A 21,588-nucleotide genomic window follows, 5' to 3' on the forward strand; every position below is an offset into this window, starting at 1 on the left:
ACTCGTTACAACCGAGATATGCAGCAAAGCATTTGTGAAGCCACAACATGCAAAACCTTGAGACGGATGGGCTACAACAGCAGAAGACCCCACCGGGTACCACTCATCTCCCCTACAAATAGGAAAAAGAGGCTACAATTTGCACAAGCTCACCAAAATTGGACAGTTGAAGACTGGAAAAATGTTGCCTGGTCTGATTCAGATGGTATAGTCAGAATTTGACGTAAACAGAATGAGAGCATGGATCCATCATGCCTTTTTACCACTGTGCAGGCTGGTGGTGGTGGTGTAATGGTGTGGGGGATGTTTTCTTGGCCCCTTAGTGCCAATTGGGCATCGTTTAAATGCCACAACCTACCTGAGCCAGGGCTTGCAAAATTTCAAAATCCCTGGTAGCCCTTCGGGCAGGCACCCTTGAGATTTTGGTAGGCCGAAAATAATTTAACAGGCCCGAATAAAAATTAAAATAAAATGTACGTAGAAAATATATTTTTATGAGAAATTATATATTTATAAAATAAATTATATATATACACACATGCAAACGTTTTTTGGCCAAAATACATTTCCTTAATAAACACCATCTTAAATGGTAACTGTTTCCATCACCACAGCTTCTCGAAACCACAAACACACAACACTAAATATGTTCATCCCAAGCTAAGACTGGATATGCTTTATTAGCTTATTGTCATATACACCGTTTTTCACAGAGTTGCCAAAGTTATTAAACAATATTTTGTGTAGGTTCCTTTGTGTGTTTTTATAATGACCACTAAGAGGTGTTCTAGGCATATGTTTTCCTTGATTGGTTTTCCCTGAAGAGTGAACATTAAAGAAAAAAGTGAAATGAAAGTAAAAACGTAATACACGTTCGTTGAATTTTACCATGAAGACAGTTGTGTCTTAATTAAACAAACACAATAATGAAGTATTTCTAATTTATTTATTTTTGTTGGTACTTGGCCGTCTCAAACGGTGGATATAGAACCGCACATCACAATTCACTCACGTGCTACACACACACACACACATTAGCAGGGAATAAGCAGTGTTTATTTTTTCCAGCGCCGATGTTAACAGATTAGAGCATTTACACCGCACGCGAGGCGTTTAAATTATTAAAACTAGAGGCATATTTTAACTTTAAGGTTACTTTTATCATGTAAACTACCTATACAGCATGTCATATGCATGTGTGAGGGGAACATGGTCGTATTTGCAGCATATATTGTTCAATATAATAGCAGTACAATGTGACTAACCAGAATAATCAAGGTTTTTAGTATATTTTTTATTGCTAAGTGGCAAACAAGTTACCAGTAGGTTCAGTAGATTGTCAGAAAACAAACAAGACCCAGCATTCATGATATGCACGCTCTTAAGGCTGTGCAATTGGGCAATTAGTTGAAAGGGGTGTGTTCAAAAAAATAGCAGTGTGGCATTCAATCACTGAGGTCATCAATTTTGTGAAGAAACAGGTGTGAATCAGATAGCCCCTATTTAAGGATGAAGCCAACACTTGTTGAACATGCATTTGAAAGCTGAGGAAAATGGGTCGTTCAAGACATTGTTCAGAAGAACAGCGTACTTTGATTAAAAAGTTGATTAGAGAGGGGAAAACCTATAAAGAGGTGCAAAAAATGATAGGCTGTTCAGCTAAAATGATCTCCAATGCCTTAAAATGGAGAGCAAAACCAGAGAGACGTGGAAGAAAACGGAAGACAACCATCAAAATGGATAGAAGAATAACCAGAATGGCAAAGGCTCAGCCAATGATCACCTCCAGGATGATCAAAGACAGTCTGGAGTTACCTGTAAGTACTGTGACAGTTAGAAGACGTCTGTGTGAAGCTAATCTATTTTCAAGAATCCCCCGCAAAGTCCCTCTGTTAAAAAAAGGCATGTGCAGAAGAGGTTACAATTTGCCAAAGAACACATCAACTGGCCTAAAGAGAAATAGAGGAACATTTTGTGGACTGATGAGAGTAAAATTGTTCTTTTTGGGTCCAAGGGCCACAGGCAGTTTGTGAGACGACCCCCAAACTTTGAATTCAAGCCACAGTACACAGTGAATACAGTGAAGCATGGAGGTGCAAGCATCATGATATGGGCATGTTTCTCCTACTATGGTGTTGGGCCTATTTATCGCATACCAGGGATCATGGATCAGTTTGCATATGTTAAAATCCTTGAAGAGGTCATGTTGCCCTATGCTGAAGAGGACATGCCTTTGAAACGGTTGTTTCAACAAGACAATGACCCAAAACACACTAGTAAACGGGCAAAGTCTTGGTTCCAAACCAACAAAATTAATGTTATGGAGTGGCCAGCCCAATCTCCAGACCTTAATCCAATTGAGAACTTGTGGGGTGATATCAAAAATGCTGTTTCTGAAGCAAAACCAAGAAATGTGAATGAATTGTGGAATGTTGTTAAAGAATCATGGAGTGGAATAACAGCTGAGAGGTGCCACAAGTTGGTTGACTCCAGGCCACACAGATGTCAAGCAGTTTTAAAAAACTGTGGTCATATAACTAAATATTAGTTTAGTGATTCACAGGATTGCTAAATCCCAGAAAAAAAAATGTTTGTACAAAATAGTTTTGAGTTTGTACAGTCAAAGGTAGACACTGCTATTTTTTTGAACACACCCCTTTCAACTAATTGCCCAATTGCACAGCCTTAAAAGCGTGCATATCATGAATGCTGGGTCTTGTTTGTTTTCTGACAAACTACTGAACCTACTGGTAACTTGTTTGCCACGTAGCAATAAAAAATATACTAAAAACCTTGATTATTCTGGTTAGTCACATTGTACTGCTATTATTTTGAACAATACTGTATATATATATATATATATATATATATATATATATATATATATATATATATACATATATATAATCTGCCTATCATAAATCAAAATGCCCATCATAAATCCTATCATTGTCTGAATTTGCAATACGAGCAGCAGTTCAGCTGCGCTCGACGAACACTGCCTGTGTGAAGCACAACGAGCTTATATATATATATATATATATATATATATATATATATATATATATATATATATATATATATATATATATATATCACATGACCGTCATTATTTGACCTCAGACAACAGTATAAAAAAACGTAAAAAGATGAAAAAAGACAACCCAGTAACTTTGTGTTGGAACGCCTTTTTCTGCAAAAAAAAATTAGCCGCTCGGATATCTATAAGACTACGCACAGGAAAGTTACAGTGAAAAAAACCTCACTGAGTCTGAGTTCCAAAATATGCATCTGAATGTCAAAATGGAAATTATCAGGTTTTTTCATAGCCATCATCTCTATTGAGCAACAATGCTGACGGCTGTGCCAGCATGAGAGATGGAGACGTGTCAATGAACGAACATTCAAGTACTTTTAAAGTGCAGGAAGGCTATTTCGTGCACACAACGTTATTTGTTTCTGCCGCAAAACGTCCCCGGTTACGTATGTAACCTTAGTTCCCTGAGAACAGGGAACGAGACGCTGCGTCAGCTGACGCTATGGGGAACGCCTTCAGCGTGACAGGTGTCTGAAATCGCTATCAAATCACAATCCTACTGACCGTCGGCAGCTGGTGATGTCATCACCGTGCGACCAGGAAGTATAAAAAGGCACCGTGCCAACATGACAACATCCGCTTCGTCTGAAGGGACTGTGGGCAGGCACACCTTGAAGCATGGCCATGTGACGCAGCGTCTCGTTCCCTGTTCTCAGGGAACTAAGGTTACATACGTAACCGGGGACGTTCCCTTTCGAAAGGGAACTCGCGCTGCGTCAGCTGACGCTATGGGGAACGATATACCCACGCCGCCATGCTGAGGGGAGTGCACGCCCCTTACTGGCAGTGAGAACTGCCTGGACGAGTGTTCGCGGAAAGTCTGAACCACTCCCCCTCTAGCCACACAGGCTGCCAGTGACATCATTCCCTACGGTCATAGCCCAAGCTATATGCCTAAGAGAGAACCTAAACAAGTTTTAACTGAGGTTTCCTACTCTCGGCTTGCTCGAGGGCCTGGGACCTACTACTTCCGAAGGAAGGAGTCCCTTAAGGGAATGTGGCTAGGGGACCCGAGGGCGCCACCAGCCGTCACTAATTCGGGAAAAACCTTCACCGAATGCCACCAGGGAGGCCTCACCTGGCATCACTTCTGTGGGACACCCCAGCTTGGCCAACCCTGTCTGTCAAAACAGAGCCTCCGGACATCGCTCTTACTTATGAGCATCCAGACTGAGGGACTGCAAAGTGGCAATGTCCTCCTCAGACCAGAACTCGGAGACGGGAATCCTGGAGAGCAGTACTCAGCTTAGTGCTTCTTACCCTTGCCATCGAGGGGAGTCTCTTCTGCTCGATCCTAGGATCTACTGAGCACATTTATTACAGGGGTGCTCAGGAGGCCTAAAAAGGCCTATGGACTGATCTACCCGGGAGGCCCCGAGGGGGGCCTGTCCGTCTGATCAGACTCAAGCGGCCGTAAGCTCGCAGACGACCCTCAATGAGGGGAGCTCTTAAGCCAGCTTGGTAGGTAAACCATGCTGTAGGCTAGCCAGTTCCCTGTCCTGAAGGGACTGCGCAGCAGAAACGGAGTCTCGTTGTGCTAGGGCACGAGCCCGCCACTGAGTTATACCGGCCCAGGCCGGGACCCAACGGCAGGCAGCCGCTAGCTGTCAGCCCAAAGCCAGTTCTACATTCCCGCTTAGGGGAACCGTTTCCCCTCCAGGGAGGCCAGGAGGCGCCTCTACCTGGCACCGTTAGTGCTAGCTGTTAAGAGCCGCAGGAAGGTGGCTTTACTGGTTCCTCAGGGGCTCATGAGGCTATAGTGCCAGAAGCCACCTATGCTAATGGCTAGCTTGTCACCGAGACCTGGTCCGGGAATCCCCTCCCAAAAAGGCCCGAAGAGGCCTGACAGCATACTACACTGGCCTACCGAGCGTCCCAGCTCGGGGGCTCACCCTCAGGTGGCCTAGAGCGGCCTACTTCCTGCCAGCCAACGTGCAAACTGTCGGGAGCTATTGTGTTCCCGGGGCTCGCCTCCAGGGAGGCCTGTTTGATGCCCTGTACAGTCCGGTCCTTTTAGGGCGGCCTGGAGAGGCCTATTGCCGAATGGCAGTTCCCTATTAGATTGGTGACATACGGTGCTTATCCGATGGCAAATCCCACCGGAAACCCCGCAGGGCCGGGAAACGACCATAGGACGGCCTGCAGCGGCCCGTCCCTGATAACAGACTATGCTAGCCGCCTGGCTAGCACCCACGCACACTGTCGCAAGACCTGGGAACCGGGGCTCACCCTACAGGAGGCCTAAAGCGGCCTAGATCCTGTCAACCAATGGTCGGAACCCTAGGTCACCCCCTCAGGGGACGCCATGTGAGGCGTGTTGAAACTCAGCGAGCCCTTAGAGTCGGGCTGACAGTGGCTGTCTGCTGGCTGATGAGGACTGGGTATCCAGTCACTACCTGGGGACTCATCCACAGGGAGGCCGTTAGGGGCCTACTTATGACGAGGTTTCTGCTGCAGCCGACATCGTTGGGGAGAACCCTCCCCGCTCACATGGGCCACGATGTCGGAACTCACCCGCAGGGAGGCCTACTGAGGCCTACCACCTGACCCAGAGTTAACTGCCCGGACTGCCTCGGCTGGCGTCTCCCGCCAGCCCGCCTTCTATAGTTGGTCCGCCCCAGCGGCCCATAGCAGCCTTCTGCGACGGCGCAGTCTCTCAGGCAGCGCCTACCAGCGTGGACCTAAAACACAATGCCCACAGCAGTGCACTCAGCATAAAACGCCTTGAACCCTCTAAAGCGAGGGGAGTACAACTTACGCCACCTGCCTCCAGGGCGGCCGTCTGGTCGTCCAGCGGTCCGCCGTCCGCGCAAGGGCGTCAGCCGTGACAGTGTTTCGACTCCAGGGGAGCATCCTACCAACCGATGCTTTCAGAAGGTTGCGAAGTACAGCTCGACCCGAGCCTAAAAGGTGAAGCAGAAGACACAGAGCAAAAAGTGAAATATATTGAACACACACAACCGGCCATTTCCTGAACCAAGCCGGGGGGCCGCCCAGAAGTGGCAGCCGCACTAGCTCTGGGGGGCGGGGCTAGCAAAACCAGTCTGACTGCGCACCGCGAAGAGACGCCTACCCCGTCCCCACGACCACTGGCTGAGTCGCGATTCATTCTGCTATACACCTTTTTGCATTAATAACAACCCCCAAATGCAGAAGGGGGGTGGGCATTGGCCGGACGACCCTACTACGGGGAGGCCGGGTAGGGATACAAAGCTCCTGCGGGGATACCGACAGGAGCCCGGGGCAACTGCCAGGGCGATATGCCACCGCAAGACGCCACCGTCATCCCATCAACAGCCTAGGCCAACCTGATGCACTAGCATCGGTCTGATAATCCCACAACAACGGCTCTAAACAGGACTGGGACAGACCTTACTGTAGTTCATGCGCTAGCCTAACCTCACAAATTCATCTAGATATTTCACTAGCAGAGGTGCCAACGCTACCCAGAGGTGGCTACAGCTAAAAACCGTTCGCCAGGAGAACATACGTCAGTTTTATATCGCCGCTACATGCCCGCGGCATGTGCGGTGGCCTCAACTGCTCATATTACACATATCCAGAAGAGAAACAGCCTTATAAACTACTGTTGCTACACTAGCAAACATACAGCCTACATAAACACACTGTGTTTATCACAAACATCGTTCTAGCCACCTTTACCGGGGAACTACAGGCCCACTTCTCCAACTGTTACATTCTTTTCTTCATCTTTTGTAGACAAAATATCCCTCAGGGAAGCATAGAGTCCAAACATACGGCAAAAAAGAAGAATGTTTGCCCTAAAAGGGGACTCACCCGCTGTTTTCAGTGCCTCATCGCTTCATGTAACATGCATGCTTCGGCACACTAACCTGAGGGCGGGGCGCTTTATTCTCACATGTAAGGCCGAGGAGGCGGCCGCGAAATCCCGCTTTTCCCAGAGACGATGCACTGTGTGAGGGCAGAGCACACACCGGCCTGGCAGGCTTTCGTCAGAGTCTCACCTCCGCTCATTATCAGCCCGCGCGGCCTGGTGTAAAGCGCGCCCGGGGAGAAAAAAGAAAAACAACAGAACAACAAAGGAGGGGACACAACATCACTTCCGCGCCCTCGGGAGCGGAGACTCACCACCTCGCTTTGGGCGCTGGAAGCGGATCTTCTCCCCGATGTCCCTCCTCCTGTTGCGGGTGTCCCGCCTCTTCCACGTCCTACTCCTCCACGGAGGGGGCGCACGAGAGGCCACGCTACTGCGTTGGCCCATTTTTTTTTTTTTTTTTTGATGATCCTCGGATCTTGATGGGCCATGGACACCCTCCTGCCTGGACGCCGCCCCAGACCTCAGCGGAATACACGTTCTATATGCCGCTGAGCGCGCCCTCGCCTCTCTGAACTTTCCCACCACCGCCTCGACGGAGGTGCCAAAAAGCCCAGAGGGCGAGACCGGGGCATCGAGGAGAAAAGCCTTTTCTTTCACCCCGATGCCCACCAAGTTTATCCACCGATGCCTCTTCCGTGGCGACCCTAGCCGCCATCGACCATCCGATGGCGACTGCTATGTTGTTTGGCCGCCCGGAGAGAGAGATCCATGGTGCGCCACTCAGCCATCGCATCAGGGGGTAGGCCAACTGGAAAAGCACGGGCTGACGAAGAGGAGGAGTCTCCATCCGACTCCTCCTCCGTCCGCCTGCTCTCGCGACCTGGCTGATCGTCCGCGAGCACTGTGTTCCCCAGACGATGAGCCAGATCCATCTGGGAGCCCCAGGACAAACGGCGCCGCTCAGCCTCGGCATGAGCGGGACCGCTCCCAAATGCTGGCTCTTCTTCCCTCGAGTAGAAGGCCAAGCGAGAGCGGAGCATCCTCAGTCGGAAAAACGCTCGCAGTTTGCGCAGGAAGCCCCCTCGAGAACCTCCCGCGCGTGCTCTTCCCCCAGGCAGAGCACACAAAGGGTGTGCGTGTCCCCAGGCGTGAGAAACCTGAGACACGGATCAGCGCACTTCCTGTACGCTCCCTTCACTTTGCGTGTGCACTTCATTCCACTTTAGAAAGACTTTCTAGCGAACCAGACAAAACAGTCCCTGAAGACGAAAGGATGTTGTCATGTTGGCACGGTGCCTTTTTATACTTCCTGGTCGCACGGTGATGACATCACCAGCTGCCGACGGTCAGTAGGATTGTGATTTGATAGCGATTTCAGACACCTGTCACGCTGAAGGCGTTCCCCATAGCGTCAGCTGACGCAGCGCGAGTTCCCTTTCGAAAGGGAACTATGATTTATAATGTACAAAAAGCACATAACTCATTACAGTTAACTCATCATAATAATTCATCATCTCTTCCACTCAAACACACATACATAAAATGTGTTGTAAGTGTGGTTCTGACGATTTTAGCTACTTAAAATGCCAATATAAAAATAACTGTTAAAAAACTCACTCTCTCATTATGCAGTTGTTTTCTTAAACATATTCAAGCACCGTCAGCCATGTATATCACTGTTAAATTACTTGCTGTTTGTTTTAAATATAAATTGGGCATTTTAAGCAGTCTTTTTTTTGTGAGAACCAAAGAAAATTATCGTAACCACATAGCAGAAATGATGATTGTTACTGTTCAACATACTTGAGTTTGTCCAGATGTTTGAGTGTTTCAGAGAGCAGCTTTAGTCCTGAATCTCCTGGGTGATTGTAGCTCAGATCCAGCTCTCTCAGGTGTGAAGAATTTGAACTCAGAGCTGATGCCAGAGCAGCACAACCTTCCTCTGTCACCGAACAGCCAGATAACCTACAACAAGTATTCACGTTAGTGTGATTCATTTTTTTCTAGGATTTGTGATACAGCAGCAGGGACACAGGATAGGAGATGCAGAGGGTCCTGCAGCACCCTTTGACTGTAAATACAACACTGCAATAAAGTAGAAAAACATCACTACATTTTGTTTTGACTAACAGTTTAGATTTTATGGTCTTACAGATACGCAGGCATGTAAAACTAAAAAAAAAGAAGAAGGAAAATCTTTTTTTTTTCACCATTCAAAAGTACTACAACAACTCCTTCATTTATTATTATTTTATTATTAATTAAATGTAATCAATTCAGTAAAGAAATATAATATTGCAACACTTCTACTTCACTGTAAAAAAATATTTTTTTTCAATTATACTGATAATAATGTGATAATTTATTTGTTAGTTGAAAACGGTTTCATTCATTTTATTTTACAGTATCTACAGTGGTGTATTAGAGACTTAGGTGGTGGGCCTACTGTGAATTTACCCAATACATACTACTAAAATGTACTTATGTCTAGGATAAGTAGGGCCCTATAAAATCCGTTTTATTTTTTCCCAAATTCCGTGTTTTTTCCCCCAAATTCCGTTTTTTCCGTTTTAATTTTTGCAAATTCCGTTTTTTTCCCTTTTAATTTTTGGGAATTCTTTACCCTTTACTGTTATTTTGGTAACAGTGAAAAGATTGTGATTTTAATGTTAATATAATAGAACATAAAACAAAAAATAGGAATTACCTTAAATTTATAGAGGTAACAAACATCAAATGTACTTTTTAGGACAAACTTTTTTTTTTACTTTTTGATGAAACATAACACTACACTTCAGGTACTTCAAATATTAATGGTTATTAGCTTTAAGCTTTCCGGTAAAATACATTACATTAGTTTATATAAGTTAAAATGAAAGTGCTCCATTAGCTTTTTCTTTCAAGTAATTTTTTCTTTCAAGAACTTAAAAAAAATCATAAGAATCATCTTTTACATAAAGTACTATTAAGTAAAACATTTAAAGCTGAAAATTAACATGAAAAAATAACACATTTCACCATGAAATCATAGTGAATTGTTCTGTGTTTAACAATTTATTATGATATCAAAAGCTGTGAAAAATAAAATGCACGAAAAAACAACACAGTTTTTTCCCCAACTTCAAAGGCCCCTTTAAATGATTAAAACTAGATGCTTATCTTAACTTTAAGGTTACTTTTATCATGTAAAATACCCATATACAGCATGTTATATGCATATGTGTTTGGAACAGAGGGAAACACGGACTCATTTGCAAGATAAATGCTGCCTAATGTGCCTATCATAAATCCAAGCACGAGAATGACAGGGGTCGAGCAGAACACCGAAAAATCGGACAGAATGGACTACATTTGTCTGTATTTGCAATACATGAGCCGCAGTTCAGCTGTGCGTGACCAATGCTGCCTGTGTAAAAGCACAATGGGCACGCGCCGCTGCTCCCACTGTCCATACGCAAAGCTTCTGCGCTGCCTGCGCATGCAGTGTGAAACCGCTGTTAGCGTAGAGTTTCTTAACTTTTTCACTGACGAAAGCAGAGCTGTGGAGACCAACTTCGCCATGCTTTCATTGTTTTGAAGGGGGAGCTGAAATGACGTGTCGTGTCGCGAAGCTTTGCTTCCCCCGGTTTGCATTTTCCTCAGACATACGTTCTCCTCCCACACAAAACTGAATTTCATTACAAATATGTTAAATTCCGGAAAAATCTGCGTTAACACTAGATTCCGCAGATTCCGCGTTAATATGCCAATTCTGCGATTCCGTCTGCGATTCCGTGATCGCGGAAATTATAGGGCCCTAGATAAGGGTGCCCAATCCTGTTGGAAATAAATATTCCTGAAAAGTTCAGCTACGACCCTGATCAAACACAACTGATGTGTTTGATCATATAATTAAGAGCTTCAGGAACACTTGATAATTACAGACAGGTTTGTTAAATCAGTGTTGGATCTGAACTCTGCAGGGGTGCGTATCTCTAAAGCATCTTTAGCCAACTATGGTCATAAGTTATGTTGGATTGTGTTGGTAGAAACGGAACTTGCAACCATAGCTGGCTTCAGGAAACGCACCCCAGATAGATCTCCAGGAACAGGATAGGGTACCACTGGTCTAGTTTAGGGATGCAACGATTAATCGATTTCTCAGTTAATTAACAGTAAAGGTTCTGTTACACCGAGTGTTTCTTTTGCACAGAAAGGAATTGTTGCAACTTGCACAAAACGAAAACAAAGTTACTATGCACCAGCTTAAAGTGGTGTGCTTATCAGAGACGTGTTATTTCTGGTTAAAAAAGTAGCAAAAAATAACACTATAAAATCTAAAGAGTGTTCATGTGATTTAATACATTGATGTGAAATGAATGAATGCATAATTATCGTGAAATCGTGATTATTTTTCAGACTATAATCATACCAACCAAATCTATAATAACTTTCTGAAAGATAACTTTATGGTTTGAGTGGTGTGTGCATGCGTGTGAGGAAATGGAAGCAAACAGAATACGGGTGTTTCTAAAACACACACAGAGCCATCGCGTAACTGCAGTTAAATCGCTCCAAAATCATTGGAGAGAAAATATTTTCTCCCACCCCTATTGTATAGTATGACCAACACAACATCAGATGGATTAAACATAAAGGGTGGGTTGCACCAACAAGGTGCATCTTAAAGCTATAGATTAAATCAAGGTTTATCTAATAATTTTGTTGCATCAAACTTTAAACCTCATTTAAAAATAAGCAGGTTTACATTTAAACCATCATTTTGATCCTGGTTTTAATTTCTATTTAAGAAAGGTTAACTTTAATCCTGTTGCTCCATAACTTTAAAATCAGATTTAAACCTCAATTATGGATTTATTTTAAATTTACAGGATACTTAGATTAATTAAAATAAAGTGCACCTACAATTAGCCTTTCGCCAAGCCCCGCCCCCCTTAGTTCCTGTTGCTACGTCTGACAAACAAATGGTCAAAAACGACCAGCACAACAGATTGCCATGATGACAGGAAGAGTATACCCGTGCATGTCAGTGACCTTTTTTGGAGCAATACCTCTGCGATATCCGCCAGATTGAGGCAAAAGGGGTTACAGTATGCAGTGGAGGGATATACTATACAAAATATAAAAATACGCAATGAAGGAGACACAACAGACCATTCGATCGCAGACTGCTTTCCAGTCGATCCCGGGAGTAAAGTGCACTCTGGTTTTTCCTTTCTTTCTCTTCAGTGTTCCCATGTCTCAGACCTCAAATATATACAATATTAACCTTTATAGACATAGTATTTCTTGAGTAAAGAAAATGCTGTATTTATATGCTGTACATATAAAATCTTGTCGTTTCTGGACTAGAAACATGTCAGACTACACATTGCTACTTGACCAATCATTGCTTGTTGTCACAACACACGTGATGTCATTGACTTTCAGAAACGAGCGTAAACAAACAATTTCTAAAGCAGCGTGTTTTGGCTGTTTTATGTTTAAAAAAGCGCAAAAATAGAAAGAAAACCCGAAAAAGGACATGTTCCTGGCTTGCTGGAAGATGACAGTATGGGCTGTCAATCCTCCAAAGAGAACTTGAGGTAAAATATTGTTCTTTTTATCAAATATTTAGTTATTAGCCAGTAGTAAAAGCTTGCCACCACAACGTATTTGTAAAACATCTATTAAGCTTACATTCCAGTAACCTTACTCACTGGGTTGCTGAAGGGCTTCCGCTATCATTCGCCAGCATTTTTCTTTATTATTCGGTCGTGGTAGTCCCTCGATGACACATCGTACAGCCAGGAGTACTGTTGCCACAGCTCCACGAACCTTTCCTCCATTTTATAATTCCACCTAAAATTAGCCGCACCATCATCTCTCATTCGTTGCGCCATGTTTGAAAGCTGTGTACGAAAACTGTCTGTGCTTCGGTTGGTCAGTGTCACACGTGATGGAACCCACCGTTAAGGACCTCAAAAATAATTCAACATGCTAGTCTTTCTGTCGTGACGTTCTGAACTATCGCAGACACGGATTCGGGTGTCATATACTATGACACACTATATGAGATGAAACGATCGATTCTTGCATCCCGACGTCCATTGTCGTTTACGATTCCCTACGACACCTTTACGTCAAACAGATTGTGCCAAATTCGGGCTAACATCGTGTAGTCTGAACCAGGCATTATTTAAACAGTCAGCATGCCTCATATATTCAGTTTACAGCATCAACAGCAAGTCAAAGAGGGCAAGGTTTCAACTGAAATATGCATTCAAATTCAAACACATTGTTTTCAATGATTGTAAGCACACCGGTGGCGACATTCAGTGCCTGTCTGCAGAAACTCAGGAAGTTGTTTAAAATCCTGTCGCGCCACATAGCGCTATTTCAAGGGTTTTATATTAAATTATACTATATTTCCCTCAAATCATCTATGTATATACTGATTTCACCCTGTGCTACAAGATACACCCATTGTGCAGCTCTTCTGTCAGAAGTCATTTCAAAAAGTTTGCGCGTATATATATAATATCCACGTCCGGTGTGAGATACCTGAGACGTGACGCTGAGCTTCAGTCCGGTGTGAGAACCACTTTAGCTACATTATGTTTCAGATCTGTCCACGTAATAAATCCACATTCTTAAATGAGCCAATTTTTAAAGCTAATTTCAAATTGCCATAAATAAAAAATCTAATCAGAGCTACATATCAATATTTACAAGATATTCACGAATACAACTACTCGTAATTACCTTAATAGCATGATATTTCTAATATATTTAAAATATTTCTACCTGTTTTCATTCGTTTGACTGCAGCCTCTGCTTTTCTGCTATACAGACCGAAGCAGCACGTGCGGAGCCTATAACGCACCACGCCGTTAGTTTCATTTAATAATGGAAAAAATACTGACATTTCTGGAAATAATAATTTCTGGTGATACTTTTTTGATATTTAGGGCATTCTACAGCCCTTCATCAAAACTTACAACACAGAGCCCACCTCAGTTTGTTTTAATCAATGCACAAATCGTAAAAACAAATGAACACTATCAGTTCCTAAATCTGGATTGGGTGGGCAAGGCAGACGTTTGAGTGGGATCAGCCCACCCCTGCCCATGCCTAGAACCGGCCAGGTATCTAGTGTCCGATTTACAAACGGCGTGGGCGCACCATCTGGAGTCATTGTTTGTCAGACCTGCTCGCATAGTGACGGTTGCTATGATGTGTGATTGGACAATAGCCGTTTTGGGGCAGGGGTCGGCGAAAGGCTAATTACATAGGTAGTCAAACAGAGATAGAAACAGTGGGTGTCTCGTCAGGTCTCAGAGAGGTGTTTATTACTACTTTAGAGGGACGGCCAGGTCTTGGTAGACTTGCAGTGGTCTGATACTCCTTCCATTTCAATATTATCGCTTGCATAGTGCTCCTTGGGATGTTTAAAGCTTGGGAAATCTTTTTGTATCCAAATCCAGCTTTAAACTTCTCCACAACAGTATCTCGGACCTGCCTGGTGTGTTCCTTTTTCTTCATGATGCTCTCTGCGCTTTAAACGGACCTCTGAGACTATCACAGTGCAGGGGCATTTATACAGAGACTTGATTAAACACAGGTGGATTCTATTTATCATCATTAGTCATTTAGGTCAACATTGGATCATTCAGAGATCCTCGCTGAACTTCTGGAAAGAGTTTGCTGCACTGAAAATAAAGGGGCGAATAATTTTGCACGCCCAATTTTTCAATTTTTTATTTGTTAAAAAAGTTTGAAATATCCAATAAATTTCATTCCACTTCATGATTGTGTCCTACTTGTTGTTAATTCTTCACAAAAAAATACAGTTTTATATCTTTATGTTTGAAGCCTGAAATGTGGCAAAAGGTTGCAAAGTTCAAGGAGGCCGAATACTTTCGCAAGGCACTGTAACAAAAATGACTTTAATACCCCCTTAAATACCTCAGTATGTTAAGTTGACAGTTTGAGCTCTTCAGTCCTGTACAGAGCAACTTTACTCCTGAATCCTGCAGGTCATTGATACTCAGATCCAGCTCTCTCAGGGGGGAGTTTGAAGATCGTAGAGCTGAAGCCACCATTTCACAGCACTGATCAGTGAGATTACAGGCTGTTAATCTGAAAAACGAGACTTTGGTCAATGGCATGCTGGTGTCCACATTAGATTTCAATGCATTCTTGTTTAACCAGCTTCACCATAAAATAAAAGCTGGTTGACAATTCACTCTCTGTTCTTTACAGCAGGACGATGCAGCAATTAAAATACAAAATGATAAATGTTACACTGTATGATTCTTTACATACATTCAGTTCAACATACTTGAGTTTGTCCAGATGTTTGATTGTATCAGAGAGCAGATTCAGTCCTGAATCTCCTGGGTGATTATAGCTCAGGTCCAGCTCTTTCAGGTGTAAAGAATTTGAACTCAGAGCTGATCCCAGAGCAGCACAACCTTCCTCTGTCACCGAACAGCCAGATAACCTACAAAAAGTATTCATGTTAGTGTGCTTAATTGTTTACAAATGTTTTAGATTTATTTCAAGGATTTGTGATACAGCAGCAGGGCCACAAGATACAGAATGCTGAGGGTCCTGCAGCACCCCTTGAACAGGACTGCAAATACAACACAGCAAAAAGTTTATGAAACAAATCAATACATTTTAAGTTTTGACTTTGGCATTTAAATATTGGCTGATTTTTTTATTTTCATATTCTCACAACCATACATCGTAAGAATTCATTAAAATGTTAACCACCAGCTGGGAACTAACACAGTTTCATATAGTACACTCTAATACTATAGCTGGATGTTAAATGTGTGCAGTGCTGTTGGAAGCTACAATATCCATGCATAAAATAAATACCTTTTAAAAGTATTTGAAATAGTTTTTTTATCTAGACACTAGAGTCACATGAATATGTTTAATTTAGTTTAATAAGGCTCAATATCTCTTAATTTTTATTTGTTCCCCCACTCCTTCACCCTCTCAATTTCCCCCGGACCAGGATTGAAAACCACTACCATACGCAACAGATTAACGGGGCAACTCTGGCTTTTCGAATTTACTTACCTGCAGAGTTTACCTACAACCCTGATCAAACTCACCTGCTTAGGACTTTATAGCACTGAGGGAATTTTCAGTATCAATCTCAGTATGATTTAGTCTCATTAGGGTGTCCTGGTTTATTGGTAACACTTTACTTTAGGGTTCAATTCTTGATTTTAACTAACTGCTAACTGCTAAGATGCAAGTCCCCTGTGTTTATCAGTATCCAGTTATGTTTGTTGGGGAAAAAAAACTAAAATTAATTAGATAACTTTTCCCCCAAGGTTTCCATAGATATCGCAATATATTGATATCATAAATTCTTTTGGCCACAATAACCGTGGTGTGAAAAATCTAATATTGTGATAACTTACTACAAAAACGACCATAATAGCTATTAATAAGCAGTGAATTAAGAATTTATTGAGGCAAAAGTTGTTGAAGTGAATATCTGTTCCCCATATCAAAGTGTTACCGATCTATTTTTCCCCAATTCACACACACACACACACACACACACACACACTGTAACAAGGGGTGATCCACTGGAGGCGAGGTTGATGAACCCAAGTGCAGCTTTATTTAAACACTTAACATAAATCCAAACATAACGGTAAAACAAAGACTTGGCAAAAGAACATAAAACTTTACTTGACTTAACTTAGACTTGACTTAGACATAAACTTGACAAACTTGACTATACAAAACACTCACCAACAGTGCGTTACAACATCAACAATAACTGACCAAGACTATGGCAAACATGAGGGCTTAAATACACAAGGGCAAGTGACAAAACGAGGGACACCTGTGAACAACGATTAACCAATAAACCAATGACAACAAGACACAGGAACACGAGGCAGGAACACATGAGGGCATGGAATCACATGTCAAAAGATCACATGACAAGACCAGGAAGTGCATGACAAAACATGACAGTGAACATGAAACATGAACCTACACCCAAACACCTTGTGACAGATCCCCCCCTCTATGGGCGGCCCCTGACGCCCATACATAAACAAAGCAATCAACAAAGTCTTGGGGGGCGGACTTGGGGGAGGGATGGTGGGCCAGGCCCGTGCCAAGGCACCGGACCAGGACCCTGGCGTAGCTGGGACGGGCCTGGGAGCGTGGGCGGACCCGGACCGTGAGGTGTGGGCGGACCCGGACCGTGAGGCGTGGGCGGACCCGGACCGTGAGGCGTGGACAGGCTTGGACCCTCGGGCGTGGACAGGCTTGGACCCTCGGGCGTGGACCGTGAGGCGTGGACAGGCTTGGACCCTCGGGCGTGGACAGGCTTGGACCCTCGGGCGTGGACAGGCTTGGACCCGCGGGCGTGGACAGGCTTGGACCCGTGGGCGTGGACAGGCTTGGACCCGCGGGCGTGGACGGCCATGGCGGTAGAGACAGTTCAAGGGGCCATGGCGGTTCAGGCAGTTCAAGGGACTGGGAGCATGGACGTGGGCTGGAGCATGGACGTGGGCTGGAGCATGGACGTGGGCTGGAGCATTGACGTGGGCTGGAGCATGGAGCGGGCTCAAGGGCTGGAGCCTGGACTGGGGCGGGAGCCGGAGCGGGCTCAAGGGCTGGAGCCTGGACTAGGGCGGGAGCCGGAGCGGGCTCATGGGCTGGAGCCTGGACTGGGGCTGGAGCCGGAGCGGGCTCATGGGCTGGAGCCTGGACGTGGCCTGGAGCCTGGACGTGGCCTGGAGCCTGGACGTGGCCTGGAGCCTGGACGTGGCCTGGAGCATGGACTGCTGTGGGACTAGGGAGCCTGTCCCCACAGTAAATGATGAGCCACATAACATTAACGCACAGTCTAGATATTGTGCCAGGGAACAATTTGTTCTTTCCCCAGGCATCTTTGAACGAAGTGGTTCAGTTAAGCCATTACAAAAAATGTCCTTAAAAGCCACATCATTAAAGTCCAAACGGTGAGAAAGCTCCAGAAACTTCTCCACATACTCCTCTATGCATTGACTGCCTTGACGAAGGCGTAGGAGGGCAACTGCTGGGTCCATTGCTGGCGGTCAGTTATTCTGTAACAAGGGGTGATCCACTGGAGGCGAGGTTGATGAACCCAAGTGCAGCTTTATTTAAACACTTAACATAAATCCAAACATAACGGTAAAACAAAGACTTGGCAAAAGAACATAAAACTTTACTTGACTTAACTTAGACTTGACTTAGACTTGACTTAGACATAAACTTGACAAACTTGACTATACAAAACACTCACCAACAGTGCGTTACAACATCAACAATAACTGACCAAGACTATGGCAAACATGAGGGCTTAAATACACAAGGGCAAGTGACAAAACGAGGGACACCTGTGAACAACGATTAACCAATAAACCAATGACAACAAGACACAGGAACACGAGGCAGGAACACATGAGGGCATGGAATCACATGACAAAAGATCACATGACAAATCAAAATTGCAATTCAAAATGGTCATAACAAGAGGAATCAAAATGTCTTTGATCTTTTGGCATAACCGAGTTCATTGTACCATAAAAACATACTGTGAGCTTTAGACTTCAAACATTTCTCCTTACAGCTTACAAGAAGGGTGTTGTCGCTCTGGTTTGTTTTTCTTTTTTATTCAAAATATTCACATCAAACTTGCTGGCTATGTCATCAGCTATGTCATCAAAATCACCTGATTTTCAGATTCTGAAGTACATGTAAGTGAACGTGTTTTGTTGCTGAAAAATATGAAAATATGAAAATGATGAAATATGATGTTAGTTAGTAGATCTATAATGCATGATGGGCGTTGCCATTTTAGTTGGCACAGCAGTTCACAGAATCTGTCAGATTTACAACACATCAATTCATCCACTTTTCCTGAAATACATGAAAGTAAGTGACCGGTAAAGTAGGAGAAAAATAGTAGGAGTAAACTTTATAGTTATTTGCACAATGTGTATCAGATATGAATATATCGCATCATTAATGGATGGTTATATCCGCTACCATAGATATCAAGGTGTATTTTACAAACTATAAACGTATTGTTTTGCTAGTACTTGCATATTTAAATGTGTAAAATGTATTTATGAAGTGTATATACTCAGAATAGTTGTATCTAGGAGCTGAGCATGTCCATCTCTGTGTGGCTCGCGCCGGTTAAGCGTAAAAGCATATGCACTTGCACCATTGCGACTGTGTGAAATCATAGACCGTAAAAAAATATGGACGACTCGACATCATCTGTTTCCGCTTGCCATATTTGAAGCTTTCAGGCGGCCTTGCACGGCGCGGACATCTTGGGACCGAGTCTGCGCAGTAGCGATTTCGGGACCGGAGTTGCGCAGTAGAGCACAGGAAGTAGAGCAGGAAGTACAGTCGCGATATCAAAAGCCCGCCCACACTCTCGCAGATGCAGAACAATTAATTATGTTGGTGTGAAATAAACAGTTATGGAAATGTAGAAATTAAAGCTAAAGCTCTAATCTGCTCCCAAAAATTTCGAAAAAAGTCTGTTAGTACCTCAGTGACAACTTCACTCAGAGAAGCCGTCAGTCTTAGCTGTCAATCATGACGTCACACCCCCCGTTTTTATAGCATCAAATAACTAACTCAAACTAAACTTATTTTTAAAACGAACACCTGAAATGAAATCATCGTGATGATAACTGCCTTCAGTGACATAAACTAACTTTGGGGGAAAAAATTTGAAGTGTAATTTTATTATTTAGTTTGCCTCGTGTCCATTAGAAATCACAGAGGGGCGGCTATACTGGGACAGGTCACCGGGGGGCGATCGAGGTGCGAAAGCTTCAGTAAATGAGAGGGAGACTGCAGGCTTGTGTGAAATTTGAACTCGCACATTATCAAAAAAATATAGCATTTGCAACCATTTTGGTACCAGTATAGAGCTCTGAGAGCGAATGTTGGCATCTTTACCAAACTGGGAGTGCTTAAAAAAAAACCTTATATTTTTTCTGCTTTTCAGGTGGTTGCTGCAACATATTTTCCGACGCGTGTTCTCTGTCCACTGGTGGGAGTATGCTCATCTATGTTTGCGTGCCTGTGTGTGTGTTTGTGTGCATCAAGGGAGGAACTCTGCCGTTCGCGATACAGAGAGCAGAGGAGAATTGTAAATGTGTGACCATGTAGAGAAAGCAATGACATGTCGTCTTTTAAGTAAAATAAATAACATCATAACGCTATAAATAAAAAAATTACTTGACCTTCGAGCTGATCGAGGGGTGTGGGCTCAGCGTTTTAGACAGAGGATTTAAAATAATACAAGAATATACATTATATATATATATATATATATATATATATATATATATATATATATATATATATATATATATATATATATATATATATATAATAAACATTATATAATGAACCTTAAACAAAATTTAAAAAAATAAAGTTATGCCATGACCATTTTATTTCAGAACTTTACATTAGACCATTATGGAAATCTTAAGATGATTTTTACCATGTCTTAAGACAAAACTCTATTTTCTTTTCGGTAATAACAATGGGACACTTGTACTGTGAAAAAAGTATTTTTTCTTAAATACTCGAAGAGAATGTGAAAGCCAAACCTCAGTATGTTGAGTTGACAGTTTGGACTCTTCAGTCCAGCAGAGAGCAGCTTCACTCCTGTGTCCTGCAGGTGATTGTTACTCAGGTCCAGCTCTCTCAGGGGGGAATTTGATGAGTGTAGTGCTGAAGTCACCATTTCAAAGTGCTGATCACAGAGTTTACATGCTGTTAATCTGAAAAAGGAGAACATGCTGAGAACATTAATCTGAGAAAGGCATGCTGCTGTTTCCATAAAATTGCAAGACATCTTTGATAATTTTGCTTCTTATTATAGAAATCATTTTTGGCCAAGAGTCATTACAAATATTTTAAATTCATTGTTTTTCAAATAGAAGTGATTCTTCATTACATAAACAAGTTTTATTCAATACATCAACATGAACAACTACCTTAGAGTTGGACTAATTTTACTGGTAGCTTGGTTATTTTTGCAAAGTTGAAATCTATTTTATACAACTTATGGTATTAATTTGGTTGGACATTTAACAACAATATTTTGTGTTCATGCTAAGGCACAGATATCGATGACCAGAAAGTTCACTCAACTTCAGTGGCTTCGTACGTCCACTGCGTATCATAGGTTCACCACACAGAATATAATTATTAAATTATCTTGCTTCTTCGAAGTTCTTCCATATAGCATTGAGCCCAACACAGTGGTAAATCTAAATAACCCTAATATCAGTTCACGCAAAGGCTTTTAACCTTGTTAGTTGTAGTGGGTGACTTACAACAAGCTAATGTTATCAAACTATAATCACTAAAACTGGAAAAAATACAACATGTATAAATTACGCAGCATCGCCTGTATCAAAAGAGAAATATTTTCATCCAATGTTTAAAGTGAATAAAATAGACTTGACAGCTTAATTAATTTCCACAACTTCTGAACTTTGTACTCTCTCTCTCGGCCAGCCCACTGTCGGTGAGGTGTGTGTGTAAGGTGCGTCCGTGCGTGTGTGTGTTGGTGAAATGCGCAGTTTAACCAATCCACTGTGAGGCTAGAGAGGGGAGACTCAAAATGTTTCTAAACTTAACCCTTAAAGACCTAGAA

At 43.0% G+C, this 21,588-nt stretch overlaps 1 protein-coding gene across 1 annotated transcript in view; it reads right to left on the reverse strand.

The window, feature by feature from the left end:
• The window catches only part of LOC137046498 (NACHT, LRR and PYD domains-containing protein 3-like), a 100,898-nt gene that overhangs the window by 47,325 nt on the left and 31,985 nt on the right, over positions 1-21,588 (reverse strand). Inside the window, exons 6-9 of the mRNA XM_067423758.1 lie at positions 20,534-20,707; positions 15,220-15,381; positions 14,844-15,017; positions 8,700-8,861 (exon numbers count right to left, since the gene is read on the reverse strand). Of these exons, the coding sequence (XP_067279859.1) occupies positions 8,700-8,861; positions 14,844-15,017; positions 15,220-15,381; positions 20,534-20,707 (672 nt within the window). The remainder of the gene's footprint in view (positions 1-8,699; positions 8,862-14,843; positions 15,018-15,219; positions 15,382-20,533; positions 20,708-21,588) is intronic.

This window comes from Pseudorasbora parva, chromosome 2 (assembly GCF_024679245.1).
Source record: "Pseudorasbora parva isolate DD20220531a chromosome 2, ASM2467924v1, whole genome shotgun sequence".
In the NCBI taxonomy this organism is placed as follows: Eukaryota; Metazoa; Chordata; class Actinopteri; order Cypriniformes; family Gobionidae; genus Pseudorasbora; species Pseudorasbora parva.